The sequence below is a fragment of the Aplosporella prunicola genome (genome assembly GCF_010093885.1).
Source record: "Aplosporella prunicola CBS 121167 unplaced genomic scaffold K452scaffold_21, whole genome shotgun sequence".
In the NCBI taxonomy this organism is placed as follows: domain Eukaryota; kingdom Fungi; phylum Ascomycota; class Dothideomycetes; order Botryosphaeriales; family Aplosporellaceae; genus Aplosporella; species Aplosporella prunicola.
Genome location: NW_022983549.1, coordinates 523391 through 537417, shown reverse-complemented (window position 1 = coordinate 537417; position 14027 = coordinate 523391). Strand labels below are relative to the sequence as shown.

Genomic DNA, 14027 nt, shown 5'->3' with positions numbered 1-14027 from the left:
CGCAGCCCCTGCAGCCCGCCCCGTGCGCATCTACCGATCTCCGCCAAATCCACCGTTTCCGCTCCACCCCCTCCATTTTGCCAACGCCCGGCCATGACTTCACCCGTCCAGTCCTCCCTCCAGCTCTACCTGTTGTCCTTCAACTGCGCCCGCAACCTGATCGACCCCCACCGCCTCGCCCGCCACCTGTTCGACGCCTTGCCACTCCGCCATGATGGCCCCGGAGCCTCGTCCGCCGACCCTCTGCCCGACGTCATCGTCGTATCGCTGCAGGAGCTGGCCGGCATCGCCCCTGCATTCCTGGCCGGGTCCCTTCTGGCTCCTTACTTTGACCGCTTCGTTGCCGCCCTGCGCTTTGCCGCCCCTGATGTCTACCGCCATGTCCTGCACAAGAGCCTGGGAATGACGGCCATTATGCTCTTCGCCAAGCCGCACGTCGCTGACCGCATCGTCTCGATCGAGACGGCCGGCGTGGGCCTCGGCTTCTGGGAAATGGGCAACAAGGGCGCCGTGGCCGTGCGCATCGGCCTCGCCTCGCCGCAACAACAGCAGCAGAACCCGGCCGCCGCGGACGAGGTGCTCGAGCTCACGTTTGTCGCCGCGCACCTGGCACCCATGGAGTACGGCGTGGCACGGCGCAACGACGACTGGGCCAACATCGTGCGGCGGCTGGTCTTCGAACCAGAGGGCGGCGGAAAAGGCGCGATCCCGGCTGCCGCTGCAGCAGATAGCGAGCAGGACCAGGACCAGGAGCGGGAGCAGCGGGACGACGGCGCAGGGCAGGCGCTCCTGCCCCAATCTCCCACGCCGCAACAAGGCCTCTACACGCCCAACGCGCACGTTTTCTTCTTCGGCGACCTCAACTACCGCACCAGCGACACACCACCGCAACCCATCGACACGCTGACCCGGTTCCCGCGCCCCGGCGACCCGTACGCTGCCCTCCTGGCGACGGACCAGCTGCAGCGCGAGCGCCGCGCCGGCCGCGCCTTGCACGGCTTCGAAGAGGCGAACATTGATTTCCCGCCTACGTACAAGTACGCCTTCCACCCCCCGCGAGCGTGGGCGCCCCATCGCTGGCCCAGCTGGTGCGACCGCATCCTCTTCCTGCCTGCGAGCGGACTCTCGCCGCAACGCTACGACGCGCTTCCCCTGCTGCCGAGCTCGGATCACCAGCCCGTGGCGCTGGCGGTGGAGGTGGCGTGGAAGGCGCTCGAGGGCGAGCGCAGAGCAGAGACGGGTAGAGAGGGCGAAGCAGACACAGCATCACCATCATCACCACCACTAAACACGCCCTCGGCACGCGACGCGCCCTTCCCACTCGACCCCTCATGGCGGTCTCGGCGGCGCGCGGCCCGCTCCCGCGAGCTCGTTGTCGGTGTGCTGGCGGCTGCGGTGTTGACGTGGCAGGGACGCATGGCGCTGCTGGCGTTGGTGCTGGCGGTTTGGTTTGCGGGTGTGGGTGTTGGTGGGGGTGGGAGGTAAGAAGGTAAGTAGGTAAGCAGGCGGGTAGGATGGTGTATTGTGGTGTGTTGGGTAGTAGAGTAGACATACCTATAGACAGACGGACAGACGGACAGACAGACAGACAGACAGGAAAGCATGCGACGCGACACCACGACGCGATGGACTTGTGCAGTGCGCGTGTGCGTGTGTGCGTGCATGCTGCTCTGCTCTTGTAAAAACTGCCTCTTATACCTACCTAGGTAGGTAGCTAGTCCTCATAACAACGCCACCACAACCACAACCACAACCCAACCCAACCCATCACAACCACAGCACAGCACAGCGCAGCACAGCACAGCACAGCACAGCGCGCATAGGTGCATAGGTGCATAGGTACTGCTGCTTTGCTTTCGTTCCGTGTTGGTAGCTAGCAGTATATCCAGCACCAACAGCACGAGCACGCGGGCGAGTGTTTGAGCGAGTGTTTGCTTCTGCCGTGTCGTGTATACCTATCTGTCTTTATGCATATGCATGCAAACCTACATACGTAAAAGTCAGCACAGCACGCACCAAACGTCATCGTAGCCTATCTAGGTGTCTATCTACGTGGACGGATGGACGGATCCATGGACGGATGCATGCATGCATTGGAGTACAGTTACTCCTGCATTTACGGCTACAGTTATAGCTGCTACTACGGCTACAACTACAGGTCTAGATAGATAGATAGGTCATGGTACAGTACCTAGCAGGAGGTGGTTTTATACAGGTGGACAGACAGGCAGACAGGCAGACAGGCAGACAGGCAGGTTTATCACGCACGCACGCAAACGCAGAGAAACGCAACCCTCCGAGCACCCCTCCCCAAGAGCGAACAGAAAAAGGAGAGGAAAAAATCTACCGCGCACCGCGCAACCTAGCCCAGCCCAGCCAGCCAGCCAACCCAGCCGCACCAGCCGCGTCTCCGTCTACATCTCCCCCACCTACCAAAGCTGCCACACAGCATCCGGCAGCACCGTGCGCATAATCCGCCAATGGCTAACCGCACTAGCCTTATGGCCTTTTTCAAGCACCTCGACCGTCTCACCCGTCAGCAGCTGCGCGCCCTCGTCAGGCGAAAACGCCACCTCGAGCTCCTTGCCGGGCAGCAGCGTGCGCTTGCGCACAATACTGCCGAGCCAGTCGGCGCGGCCGGGCTTGCGGAATTCGATGGGCTCCGCCACGGGCCGGCAGAACAGCACCATGTTCAGGAAGTCCATTGCGGGCTCGGCATTGGGGTCGTCGGAGTCGGCGGGCGTCGTCGAGGTTTTGTCTGGTAGCTGGTCCCGGAAGATGCGGCAGGAGGGGAATACCGCGTGGATCGTGTTCAGCACCATGCGCGTTGTGGGCAGGCGCAGGTCGCCGGCGTAGTTGAGCGCGATGACGCCGTCGGGCCGTAGCAGCGTCTTTAGGCCGTTGAGGAAGTCGAGCGTGAACAGCGCGGCTGGCTCCGCGCCCCCCGTGAATACGTCGTGCACAATGTAGTCGTACGAGGCGGGCTGGCTGGCGGCCGCGTCCGCAACAAAGGGCACCGCGTCCGAGAGCACGGCCGTGTGGTTCTGCGGCAGGGCAAAGTGCTTGGTCGCCATGGCGTGGACGGCCGGGTCCAGCTCGACTATCGTCGTGTTGATGCCGTGGGCGATCAGCGCCGTCGGACACGTCCCGATGCCGAGACCGATGTTGAGCGCGCTCTTCTGCGCGTCGGGCGTCTCGCTCGCCGCCGTCTGCACCAGCCGCACCGCCTCCAGCATCGTAAACACCGTGTAGATCGTCTCGCGCTGCGTCTGCCCCATGCGCTGCCGCTCCGGCGTCACCAGCCACTCGCCGCCCAGCAGGCTGTGGTCGCATCGCAGCAGCCGGAATTGGTTCTCTCCGCTCTCCAGCACAGACACGTACCCGCTCAGCGACTCGACCCGGTCCAGCAGCGTGTACTGCTGCGCCTGCAGCTTCTGCTTCAGCACCTCCGTTGTCGCGTCGAAGGGCGAGTGTGGGTTCAGGCGCAGCGTGTGGAAGGCGGCGGGCAGTGCGAGCGCGAGCAGCCACGACGGCGACACTATGGCCGACCCCGCGGCCACGACCAGGGACAGGCCGGAGCGCGTGAAGAAGTCGTTGCTGCCCATGAGCGCGGGGAGGTGCTCCTCGGTGAGCTTCTCAAACGCGGCAAACGTCGCGTACGCCGCCATGCCCGGAACACCCCTGCGGAGCGCGGGGCTGAAGTTTAGCGTCTCGACGAGGCCAATGGCGGCAATGAGGGACAGGAAGAGGAAGGGGTATACGGTCAATGCCTCGGTGACGACGGGACCGTAATCGGGGCCCAGCTTGTCGCTATATTGGAACAAGGTGCTTTGAATTGGCGGCGCGTAAAAGGCTAGCAGCGGGATCAGAGCCTTGGTGCCGGGCATGTAGCGGCGGATGGGGTCCTTGTTGATGACGGCGGCCATGACGATGAAGATGACGACCTTCTTGTGCCATATCGAGGCGGGAATGCCGCCATAGACGGGCGAGAGAGTGAGCTGCGAGACGGTCGAGGCGGCGGCGGCCAAAGCCATGAGGGCGGTGGCCCGCACAATGGCAATCACGTGGGCGGCGGTGTTGCCATTGGAGGCAGGAGCAGCAGGAGCAGCAGCAGGAGCGGAAGGAGTAGGAGGAGGCTGAGCCTTCTTCGCGGCGGCGGCCTTTTGCTTCGGGGGCATTGTCGTCGTCGATGGAAGGAAGGGGGGGCGAACCAGCGCCGGATGGGGATTGGGAGGGAAATAAGGGAAGGGAAAGATGTGTGTGTGTGTGTGGGCAATCAATGGAGAAAGCGATTGATGTGAGATGACTAAGAGGCCACCTTGCAGGCAGGGGATAGCTATGTGGTGCAGCAGAGGATGCGGTAGAACATGACGACAAAGGAACAGCGGTGGGACTGGGACTTGGGCGGGGGAGGAGGAGGAGTCGTCGGAGGGGTCGGAGGAGGAGTCCGAGGAGGAATCGTCGGAGGGGGAGTCGTCGTAGTCTTCATCATTCGCAAGGGCATGTGGAGCCGTTGGTCAGTCGCGAAGGGTTTCATCAGTACAAAAAACAGACAGGGCCGAGAACGTCATTCAGGCCGGCGACGGGCCATTTGGAACGCTCCAACGCAGAGCAAAAGTAGCTGCCCTGTTCCCTCAGCGCGATCATCCCTCGCACGCACTCAAAAACACCAAACATGCCGTACATCATCACCCACCCGCCTGCACCACCACCACGCCCACACTTGCCCGCCATGACGCCCGCCTCGCCCGATCAACTGCAACAACAAACGCCTTCCCAAGCCACCCCCGCCGCCCAAGCCGCCCACCAACGCCGCATGCACCTCGAACAAGGAGGAGGCCCGCCCACCCCCGGCCAGCACCACCACCAACAACACACCAACGCCCTCCATCGCCCGCTCCATCCCGAGACGGACCAGGAGCGCCGTCGCCGTCTCCGCATCAAGAACCGCCGGAAGCGTTACCTGGACACCCATCCCGAGTACTTTTCCTCGGGCCTGGAGCTGGCCTTCCCGCTGCTGTACGACCGCCTGGTGCGCCGCTTTCAGACTCCCGCGGAGCGCGAGGCCGAGGGCCGAGCAAAGGGCTACTCAGGGGTCCTCGAGGCGGACCTGCTTCGGTCCGAGGCCAAGCTGTATGCCTTGCAGCACGAAGGCACCGACGACGTCTCGTATACGCGCGGGCCGAACGGCGAGATCGTGGCCACCGAGGACAAGGATGAGATCCCCGCGACAAAGGAGGAAGGGCTGGCGCGCTGGCGCGAGGACATGGGCCAGCGCTTCTTGCGCGGCGAGGACCGCGACTTTCGCTACGAGGAAGTCGACGAGAGCGAGGAGTGGGACGACCACGCGCTCGAGGACCAGGAGGCCCAAGACGACTACTTTGACGCCGAGGAGCCCAGCTGGTTCCAGGACGACGTGCCCCAAGGCCTCAATGGCGCCCAGGGCCGCCTCGAGCTCCGCGGCGAGACGGGCATCCAGGACTTTTGACTAGCCGGGCCTGCGAGCTTTCCGGACCAGCCCGACAGGGTGCAGCTGCCGCTGGCCGAAGGCGAGCAACAATCCGAGCCCGACACGATCCATACGCCCGCGTGCCATATTTGCAGGCGACAGTCGGGTCAATACGAAGAGCAACAGCTGCTGGTGGCCGCGGTCGCTCAACGCCAACAAGACCACAACCACCACCGACACCAGCCCAGCAGCCATCACAACCACCATCACCACAACCACTACCAAGGTCAACAGCATCACAATCAACATCAACATCAACATCAATACCAACACCAACGACAACAGTCCCAACGATCGACGACGCTACGACATCACCACCACGAGCGGACCGACAGCGCGCGATCGACCCAAGGCGACGGTTCCTTCGTCGTAGACATCGACCTGCACCTCGCCGACGCGAGCCCGACAACGAAGCGGAAGCAGCTCGAAGGCGCCGCCAGTAGCAACAACAGCAATAACAGCGCCCCAGTCGGCTGCGGCAAACGAATACGGATGTACTGAGAAGGACAACAACGCGTCCGGCTGGCGCGGCAGCCGTGACGGGATTCCGGCGATGGCGACGGCGACGGCGACACGGCAGCGGTAGCGCGGCAGTGGGGTAGGGGAGAGTGAGACGAACGAGGACGAACGAACGACCCGGATCCGTGGCCACGCCGCAACCAATTCCCACTCTTGGCTACCTACCACATCCATCCAACACACGCACAAGCGCGCGCGCAGGTGTGTGCACTGCACGGCACTTTTTGAAAATGCAACGCACGAACGCACGAACGCACGCACTGCACGCACGCCCCCCGGGGGGTATTTTTTTATCCCAGCCGAACAAGGACACACGGGATCGGGCCCGCACCCAGCGCCGCGCGAGCGGGCGGGCGGCCGCGCCACCGTCGCTCCACCACGCCCACCACTGGCTCTGCACATACACGCACACGCACCACAGCACGCACAAATGCCTCGGGCGCGCCGACGACGGCGGAAAGAAGGGGGGAGGGAAGAGAGCGGTAAGAGTAGGGGTAAGGGAGAGGGGTGATTAGAGAGATAGAGGAGGGGGGAAGGGGGACGAAATCTCCGGTCTCACACGCACACACCCACACATACACGCAAACACACAAGCACACAATGCATGCACAGCAGAAGAGCCGCACGCCCTCACATCTCCCATCCCGTCTCAGCCGTTTCTCGAAACAGCAACGAAGAAGCATGACCAGTCCAGGCCAGGGCAGGACGCGGAAGCCCATAAAAGGCGAGCATTAAGATCGACGAAAGGAACGACGCTGGGATGGGACGAGGGACGGGACGAGGACGGGACGGGATGAACGGGGCGGCCAGCCGGACGGGTCGCCGGCGAACCCGATGCAGCGGACGGCGGGCGGTGGGCGGCGGTGCTGGCCTGCCGGAAGGCAAGGCGTGGCGCGTTGCATTACGGGTTGCGGGTAGCCTTCCATGGTTCGCAGGGGCCCCTGTCGATCCCCACTTGCTTGCTCTTGTGCTAAGGGGAGGAGGGGTTTGAGCGGGCGGGCGGTCGGTTTGGCTGCCGCTGGTGGGTGCTGTGCTGTGCCGTGCGGTAACGTGCCGCGCTGTGCTGCGGAGTGGAGTGGAGTGGGGGCCAGGGGGGTGTGGTGGTGCTGGCGCTGGTAATGTACTGGCATTGGCATTAACATTGGCACTGGCTGGGGCCGGGACTCTTGGCTACAGACAGCTGCGGTGGTGGCGGCGATGGTGGTGGTGTTGGTGTTGTTCGGTTTGATGTGATGGTGAAGGTGATGGTGATGTGGCGCACTGGGGTTGCTTGTTTGCCTGCTTGCTACCTAGGTAGGTATGGTATGCAACTCGCGCTCTGGCCCGCCCTCTCTCTCTCTCTCTCTTTCTCTCTCTTTCTCTCTCTTTCTCTCTCTTTCTCTCTCTCTATGCGTTCTTTACTCTCGCCTGGCGTTTCCACGCCGCGTTCTCCATCCTGCGTTGTGCGTTGTGCGTTGTGCGTTGTGCGTCCTGCGTCCTGCGTCCTGCGTCCTGCGTTGTGCGCTTCCGACTTCCAACAGCTTTCTCGCTTTCTCGCCTGCATCTGCTTTGCCTAGGTATCTTGTCTTTGCTTCTTCAGCTTGCTTGCTTGCTTGCTTTGCTTGCGTGGTTTGGGCGGGTTGGTTGGATTGGCACGCTTTCTGGACCTACCTATCTACCCGCGTTTTTTTATCTCTTCTGAGCGTCTACAGCGTCTACAGCATCTACAGCGATGGCGGGTGGTGCAAAGCTTTGTCCTTGTTCTTTTTGTTGTTGTTGTTGTTGTTGTGGTGGTGGTGGTGGTGTTTTGTTTGTTTGATTGCGCAGGGCGGCTTCTTTGCTTGGGCTTTGCTGGCTGACGTATACGTGCGTGCTTACCTACTTTCTTGCTTCTTACTACCTATAGATTCGCTTTTCTGTTCTTCCCTGTTCTGTTCTGTTCGGTCGGGTGGGCTTGTCTTGTCTTGGATTGTCTTGGCTTTTGGTGCGGTTTGGTTTGGTGCGGTTTGGTGCGGTTTGGTGCGGTTTGGTCGGTTTGGTGCGGTGCGGTTTGGTTTCGTGCAGCACTGTTTGGTTGGTTAGTTGTCTGTTTGGTGGGGTTTAGTGTTTTTACTTTTTTACTTTTTTTTTTAGGGGAATGCCCTTTGCCGTACATATATAATATGTACGCCTTTTGAGGACCGTACGCTACTGTACCTGCCTGCTGTTTTTGAGTGCCGTGCGGTTTAGCAGGCTTGCTATGCAAAGAAAGTTTTTTTTTTTTTTTTTTTTTTCTTCTTCTTCTTCTTCTTGTTGTTGTTGGTTTTGGTTTTTGGTCGTGTTGTGTTAAGTCGAGGTGAGTTGAGTCGAAACTGGGCTTTTTCGAGGCTGTTGATTGTTACTACCTACCTACCTATGTGTTGTGCTGTGTGCATGTCTGACTTGACTTAGCTTGGCTGAGTTTGGCTTGACTTGGGCTGGGGTTGGTTTGTCGCCGTTCCTTCCCTATTGCTGTTGCTGCTGCGATGTTGATAAAGCTTAGGTAGTTGTGTGTGCACGTGCGGTCTCTCTCACTCACACACACATACACTATACACTTAGTCACAATCTCTTTCCTTTTCCCTTTCCTTACTCCTAGTTCTTGCGCGCTTCGTGATGGTGGCGGTATATCTTCCTACCCTTGCAATCCCCAGCCTCTCCTTCGCCATTCCTAAGGTTCTTCCTGTCTTGTCTTGCTTCCTCTACGCATTCTGCTTCTTCTCCTTCTTCTGCTTCTCAGCCATATCTCTTCGCCTTTCTTTCCGTCCTTGCGTGCGTGCGGTGCGTACGAGCACGTGGTGCTGTCTTTTGTAACTGCTCTTTAGGTCTTCGCCTTCTTTGGTCAAGCTGCTGCATCGATCTTTGTCTTGCATTAGGTCGGTAGTCCGTTGCTTCGTGCGTGTGGTGTATACCTCCCGCAGTGTCAGCGTGTGAGAGTAGATATACTTAGGTATTTAGTATACCTATCCATGTATACACGAGATTAGAATAACTAGGCTATTTTCATATATTATCTCATATATATTATCTACTATATATATACATATATATATATATATCTGTCCCACCTCTACACATACACCAAAACAAATCTACCACAACCCCGCCAACGCATGCTTAGTTTATCATAGCATAGCATAGCTTAGCATGGCTTAGCTTATGCAGTGTATAATACAACAACACAACAACACAACAACACAACAACACAACTACCTACACATGCATGCAAGTGTGACCACATTGTCACGCCAACCGGTGTTGATGATGGGTACATATCTGTCGCTCCCGCGGGCTTATGGTGCGTGGAGGGTGGAGTAAATCAAGGAATCTAGGCGCAGAGCGGGTCGGGTATATCGAATACCTACACACAATGTAGGCATTGGTTGCATGTCGAGAATACACTAGCTCTACTCTGTTCTGCTGCGCCGGTAGTGTATGCTCTTACCTAGTAGCGAAGCATGGGCACCTATCTCTCAGTCTCTCATGCTGCTGACGTCACTTTGTCTGTATCCACTGCTTCATCGTCCTTGTTTGTTCATGAGACTGTTTGTAGTAGGTAGATACCGAACATACGACTGCCGTCTGCCCAAGTTGTTGAGAATAATATAATGCGGTCATCACCCTTCTGCCCGCCTTCTTCTTCTACCTCCACGCTGCAAATGCGTCTAGGTATCTATCCCTGTAGTTGCACGCACCGTTCCATATATATCTCAGTCTGCGTAGGTAGGTCCCATGTGCACAGCAGATAAATGCCCAGTCTGCTTCCTCATCTCTGGACATGTTCACTCATCGGCTCATCTTTTCTCTTTTTTCTCTTTTCTTCCTTTTTCCACCGTGCTCACCCGCATCCATCCATAGTCATGCAATCATTTCGTGTCCCTCATGTCAGCCATACCAACTCTCGGCGGCTTGCGAAGCGCCATACACGCCGCGCTTAGAAGCAGAAGACCTGGTCGTCAAGCTTGCTAACGGGGCGCGCCTTGTCGTAGCCGAGCGACTCGCAGGCCTTCTTCATGGCGCTGACCATGGGCGGGGGACCGCAGAGGAGGAGCTTGACGTCCTTGGCGGGGGCGGGGAGCTTGGCCTAAAGACAGTGTTAGTCACTGGTTCTTAGTTTCGCGAATTAGATCAACAACGCACCTTGATCATGTCGGCAGTGACGAAACCAACGCCACCGGTCCAGCCCTCGGGCGGGTTGTTCAGGACGTAGTGGACGCGGATACGCGGGTCGCTGGCAGCCATGGCTTCAAGGTCCTCCTTGAGCAGGATGTCGTCGGGGTTGACGTTCGCAAAGATGAGGTCGACCTCCGTCTTGTCGCCCTGCTGCCTGCCCTTGGCAATGGCCTTGACGATCTGCAGCATGGGCGTAATACCAGTGCCGCCGGCGATCATACCGAAGTGACGAACCATGTTGGGAGTGTAGACCATGGCGCCCTTGGGGCCCTTGACCTTGATAGTCTGTCCGATCTGCAGTCCCGCGACGTGCTTGCTGATGTTGCCCGTGGGGTACGACTTGATGAGCAGGTCGACGTAGCCGGGAGTCTCATCGCCGGAAATGGGCGTGTACGAGCGCACCACTTCCTTGGGCTGGCCTTCGAGCGTCGCGGCGAGAGAGATGTGCTGGCCAATGGGGAGGCCGAGGATGTCGTTGGGGCGGGGGAGCGCGAAGCGGTAGCTGCAGGTTGGGGTTAGCCATGCGAACATTCTTTTTCTGTGACGCTGGCTGGGAAATCTTACATGGCCGTGTTGTGCGAGAGGATCGTCTTCTCCTTCAGAGGGAATTCTTGGAACTTGACGGGGTCAAGAACCTTGCGGGCTTCTGCAATGCAAGTCTGGCGTTAGCACTGGTGCTCTCTCAAACCACTCAGACACAAAACTTACGGTTGCTGTACACCTTCCAGCCGCCCAGAAGAGCCGCCAGCGCAACGGCGATTGGTACCCATTCCTTCTTGACAATGAGAGTGCCCACAATCAACAGGGCCGAGGGAATGTACACGCCGTGCACATACTGGGGCGCGAAGGGGCCGGTTGGCTTGACCGTGTGGGCAGACATTTGCGCAGACGTCGAAAAGCCGGAGGTAGAAATACTAGCGGCGAGACAGTCTCCCAAGAGGCGATTGGAGGTGGGGAGAGCAAAAGACGGCGGAATGGCGCGCGGTGGTTCGGGGTATAAAAGTATCAGGCGAGCTGCAGCCGACGCTCGGAGGACAGTTGAGCTGTTGTGGGGAGCGGGCGCGGAAAGAGCCCGAGGATTCGCTCAACGAAAGCGGCAACTTGACCCGCACACCCCAAAGTAGGCAAGTAGCTGTTGACACTCTCCGCTCGTAAGCCACGTACGAGCAATTGTCCGACTATACTAAATGATTATACACCATACGACAAGAAGCAGACTTAAACGGCCGCCGTCGCTTCTACCTCACGCCCATTGACACTCCCCGCGCAGCGCTCCGACCCGGCGCGGTTCGCACACCCCCGCCGACTTTGCGTCCTCCGAGATGCACGGCCACGGCCAGCCAACACCCGCCGCACCGTCACCACCACCATGGCCGCCGCACCCAACCACGAGCGATTCATGCGCGAGGCGCTCGCGATGGCGGAGCTCGCGCTGGCGACGGACGAGACGCCCGTCGGCTGCGTCTTCGTGCACAACGGCACCATCATCGGCCGAGGCATGAACGACACGAACCGCTCCCTCAACGGGACGCGCCACGCAGAGTTCGTCGCCATCTCGCAGATCCTCGCCGCCCACCCCGCAAGCATCCTGCACGAGACGGACCTCTACGTGACTGTCGAGCCGTGCGTCATGTGCGCCTCGGCTCTGCGCCAGTTTGGCATCAGAGCCGTCTATTTCGGCTGCTGGAATGATCGCTTTGGCGGCACTGGCGGCGTGCTCAACATCCACACGAGCCCGAGCGTAGACAAGCCCTATCCCGTGTACGGCGGCATCTTTAGAGAAGAGGCCATTATGCTGCTTAGGAAATTCTACGTCCAAGAGAACGTCAAGGGTAGGTATTAGGAGTCGACGTGAGAGATGGTGCTAACAATTGGCCAGCACCGGAGCCCAAGACTAAGGGAACCAGAGAATTGAAGACGGAAATCCTCCCTGTTGACGTACCCGTCACACAGCGTCCAAAGTGATGTAAAAACGTTCGCGCAGTCCAGAGGATACGCATTGTAGAAACGGGTGTACATTGACAGGCTGGAAAGCTTCAAGAGAGCGTGTAAATGCTCATATAAGTTCGAGATCGACCCATGCATGATGACGACCAAGTATGGTCCACATCGTAGCATTAATGGAAGACCGAAGTAGAGAAGAGATGTTCCAGGGCCCGCGCAGCATAAAGCTGCCACCAATTATTTAGAATAGAATAGAAAAACCAAGCACTCCATAGGAGCAAGATAGAAAGACTTTTCCGTTGCAGCCGAGGACCAGAGGGAAATCCCAAAACGCCATGAACAAGCCCATGCAACCCACCCTCAACAGCAGCAAAACCCTCACCATCCCAACGCCAACACAAGCACCACCCCTAACCTCCAGCGCCTCACAAAACACCATCATGCTCGCCCGGCAACCGCTTCACGCGCTTCTGCTCCCAATCATCCAAATCCTTGGCGGCGAGCCTCTGTCAAGACCATTAGCATACGACCCAAACCACACATTTCCCCAAAACCAAAACCTAACCCCCAAAAACCCACACCCAAAACCAAAAGCAAACCCCCAAACCAACCAACAAGCAAACAAACAGCACTCACATAATACTCCTCGCGCATATCGACCTTCCGTCTCTCCTTCCCAATCCCCAACTCCTCCTCCTTATTCAACTGCCTTACTTTGCGATCATGGCGCTCATAGCGCAGCGCAGTGGCCGGGGTCAAGAAGAAGCTGCCCGCGACCATGGTGGCGATGAAGGGGAGCCCGAACAGCAGGAAGGGATGTTTTTGCAAAGCGGCGCGGTAGCGCGCTGGCAGCGTGTTTTGCGCGGCGGCGGAGCGGAATTTCTTCGATTCGAAACCCATTGTTGGGGACGTGGCTGAGGTGCGGGCGGGCGTGGAGCGTGGTACGGGAGGCGTGGGTGGGTGGGAGGATGTGATGATGGTCGTGATGCGCGTTGTCTGGAGGAACGGGCGCGGCGAGGTTTAAGCGATCCGAGGGCCCCGCTCTTGCTTGCTTGCTTGCTTGCCTTTTGAGCTCCGCGGCGGTCCGTTTGTATCTACCCAACTACCTAGAGCCCCAGCGCGCGCGCAGACGACAAAAGCCGCGCAGCTAGCAGGGCGATTGCGCGGCGCACGTTTAAAACCCACCCGACTTACTCCTATAGAGTGTACAGAGTGTCGCTTGAGACACATGTATGGGCGCGTGTGCTGAGAGGTGTGGGCGACGCGACGCTAGCGGGCGTGCTGGTACTCCTTGTCGCTCGCTGTGCGGAGAAGGAGTGAGCTCGCCGAGTCCAGTGGTGACGATGAAGAGGTCCCCGGGGCCTTGGTCTTCACTTTCCATCCACACGGGGATATGCAAATAGCGCCTCCGTCGTCCGGGCGAGATACAATATGCTGCGCCGGCGGCTCCAAACCTCCAGCTTGCTCAGACTCACGACCGCGCTGGCTGTGCCCATAAATTTGTACATATACCACGTAGACTATCAAATATTGCCCAAACCTACCTACCTTACGAATCCACTGCCACCGCAAACCGCAGAACCAAGCGCCACAGAACCCCTGCACACATTTCCCAACCCCCGCGTGCGCTGCCGCTCAGCCCATCATCAAATACGAGTATTGCCATCTCATCAATCAATCGCAGCAGGGCACGCATCACGCGCGCACGCGGCCAAACCCCTCCCATCGCGTACCTGACGATCGCACTCCCCCCTCTCGGCCCATGGAAATCGCGTACAGTAATCAAGCCATCATCGGCGAAGCAAGCAAGAGCCACGCGGGCCCAGCGAGACCACGAAACAATAGACCCGCGCGGAAGCTTCTCCCTCTTTCGCTGCGAGGCCCG

At 59.0% G+C, this 14027-nt stretch overlaps 8 protein-coding genes across 8 annotated transcripts; 4 read left to right on the top strand and 4 right to left on the bottom strand.

The window, feature by feature from the left end:
* The first annotated feature begins 86 nt into the window (after positions 1-86).
* Positions 87-1738, top strand: K452DRAFT_290225 (uncharacterized protein). The gene has a single exon (XM_033540963.1). The coding sequence runs from the start codon at positions 94-96 to the stop codon at positions 1483-1485; it is 1392 nt and encodes a 463-aa protein (XP_033394840.1). The 5' UTR covers positions 87-93; the 3' UTR covers positions 1486-1738.
* Positions 1739-2388: 650 nt separating this feature from the next.
* Positions 2389-4227, bottom strand: K452DRAFT_290224 (uncharacterized protein). The gene has a single exon (XM_033540962.1). The coding sequence runs from the start codon at positions 4176-4178 to the stop codon at positions 2430-2432; it is 1749 nt and encodes a 582-aa protein (XP_033394839.1). The 5' UTR covers positions 4179-4227; the 3' UTR covers positions 2389-2429.
* Positions 4228-4816: 589 nt separating this feature from the next.
* K452DRAFT_233220 (uncharacterized protein) lies at positions 4817-5488 on the top strand (the record flags this gene model as incomplete). The annotated part of the gene is made up of 1 exon (XM_033537288.1): positions 4817-5488. The coding sequence occupies one exon, from the start codon at positions 4817-4819 to the stop codon at positions 5486-5488; it is 672 nt and encodes a 223-aa protein (XP_033394838.1).
* Positions 5489-5650: 162 nt separating this feature from the next.
* K452DRAFT_81200 (uncharacterized protein) lies at positions 5651-6609 on the bottom strand. The gene has a single exon (XM_033547182.1). It carries the CDS (start codon positions 6428-6430, stop codon positions 5813-5815), a length of 618 nt encoding a protein of 205 aa, XP_033394837.1. The 5' UTR covers positions 6431-6609; the 3' UTR covers positions 5651-5812.
* Positions 6610-7173: 564 nt separating this feature from the next.
* On the top strand, positions 7174-8408 carry K452DRAFT_81198 (uncharacterized protein). Its single transcript, XM_033547181.1, has one exon. The coding sequence runs from the start codon at positions 7328-7330 to the stop codon at positions 8087-8089; it is 762 nt and encodes a 253-aa protein (XP_033394836.1). The 5' UTR covers positions 7174-7327; the 3' UTR covers positions 8090-8408.
* Positions 8409-9959: 1551 nt separating this feature from the next.
* K452DRAFT_311061 (uncharacterized protein) lies at positions 9960-11078 on the bottom strand (the record flags this gene model as incomplete). Its single annotated transcript, XM_033543386.1, has 4 exons — positions 9960-10109; positions 10166-10700; positions 10763-10844; positions 10907-11078. 4 exons carry the CDS (start codon positions 11076-11078, stop codon positions 9960-9962), a joined length of 939 nt encoding a protein of 312 aa, XP_033394835.1.
* A 489-nt stretch (positions 11079-11567) lies between these two features.
* Positions 11568-12163, top strand: K452DRAFT_232889 (uncharacterized protein; the record flags this gene model as incomplete). Its single annotated transcript, XM_033537266.1, has 2 exons — positions 11568-12030; positions 12078-12163. The coding sequence occupies 2 exons, from the start codon at positions 11568-11570 to the stop codon at positions 12161-12163; spliced, it is 549 nt and encodes a 182-aa protein (XP_033394834.1).
* A 324-nt stretch (positions 12164-12487) lies between these two features.
* On the bottom strand, positions 12488-13168 carry K452DRAFT_290216 (uncharacterized protein). The gene is made up of 2 exons (XM_033540961.1): positions 12779-13168; positions 12488-12648 (listed from the first exon to the last, which is right to left on the bottom strand). Exons 1-2 carry the CDS (start codon positions 13040-13042, stop codon positions 12568-12570), a joined length of 345 nt encoding a protein of 114 aa, XP_033394833.1. The 5' UTR covers positions 13043-13168; the 3' UTR covers positions 12488-12567.
* Positions 13169-14027: the final 859 nt, after the last annotated feature.

Excerpts from the sequence above, each read along its gene's own strand:
- K452DRAFT_290224 (XM_033540962.1), bottom strand. The coding sequence starts at position 4,178 with ATGCCCCCGAAGCAAAAGGCCGCCGCCGCGAAGAAGGCTCAGCCTCCT.
- K452DRAFT_290225 (XM_033540963.1), top strand. The coding sequence starts at position 94 with ATGACTTCACCCGTCCAGTCCTCCCTCCAGCTCTACCTGTTGTCCTTC.
- K452DRAFT_81198 (XM_033547181.1), top strand. The coding sequence starts at position 7,328 with ATGGTATGCAACTCGCGCTCTGGCCCGCCCTCTCTCTCTCTCTCTCTT.
- K452DRAFT_290216 (XM_033540961.1), bottom strand. The coding sequence starts at position 13,042 with ATGGGTTTCGAATCGAAGAAATTCCGCTCCGCCGCCGCGCAAAACACG. Across the intron at positions 12,649-12,778 it reads ATATGCGCGAGGAGTATTAT|AGGCTCGCCGCCAAGGATTT; the intron begins GTGAGTGCTGTT and ends TGGTCTTGACAG.
- K452DRAFT_81200 (XM_033547182.1), bottom strand. The coding sequence starts at position 6,430 with ATGTGCAGAGCCAGTGGTGGGCGTGGTGGAGCGACGGTGGCGCGGCCG.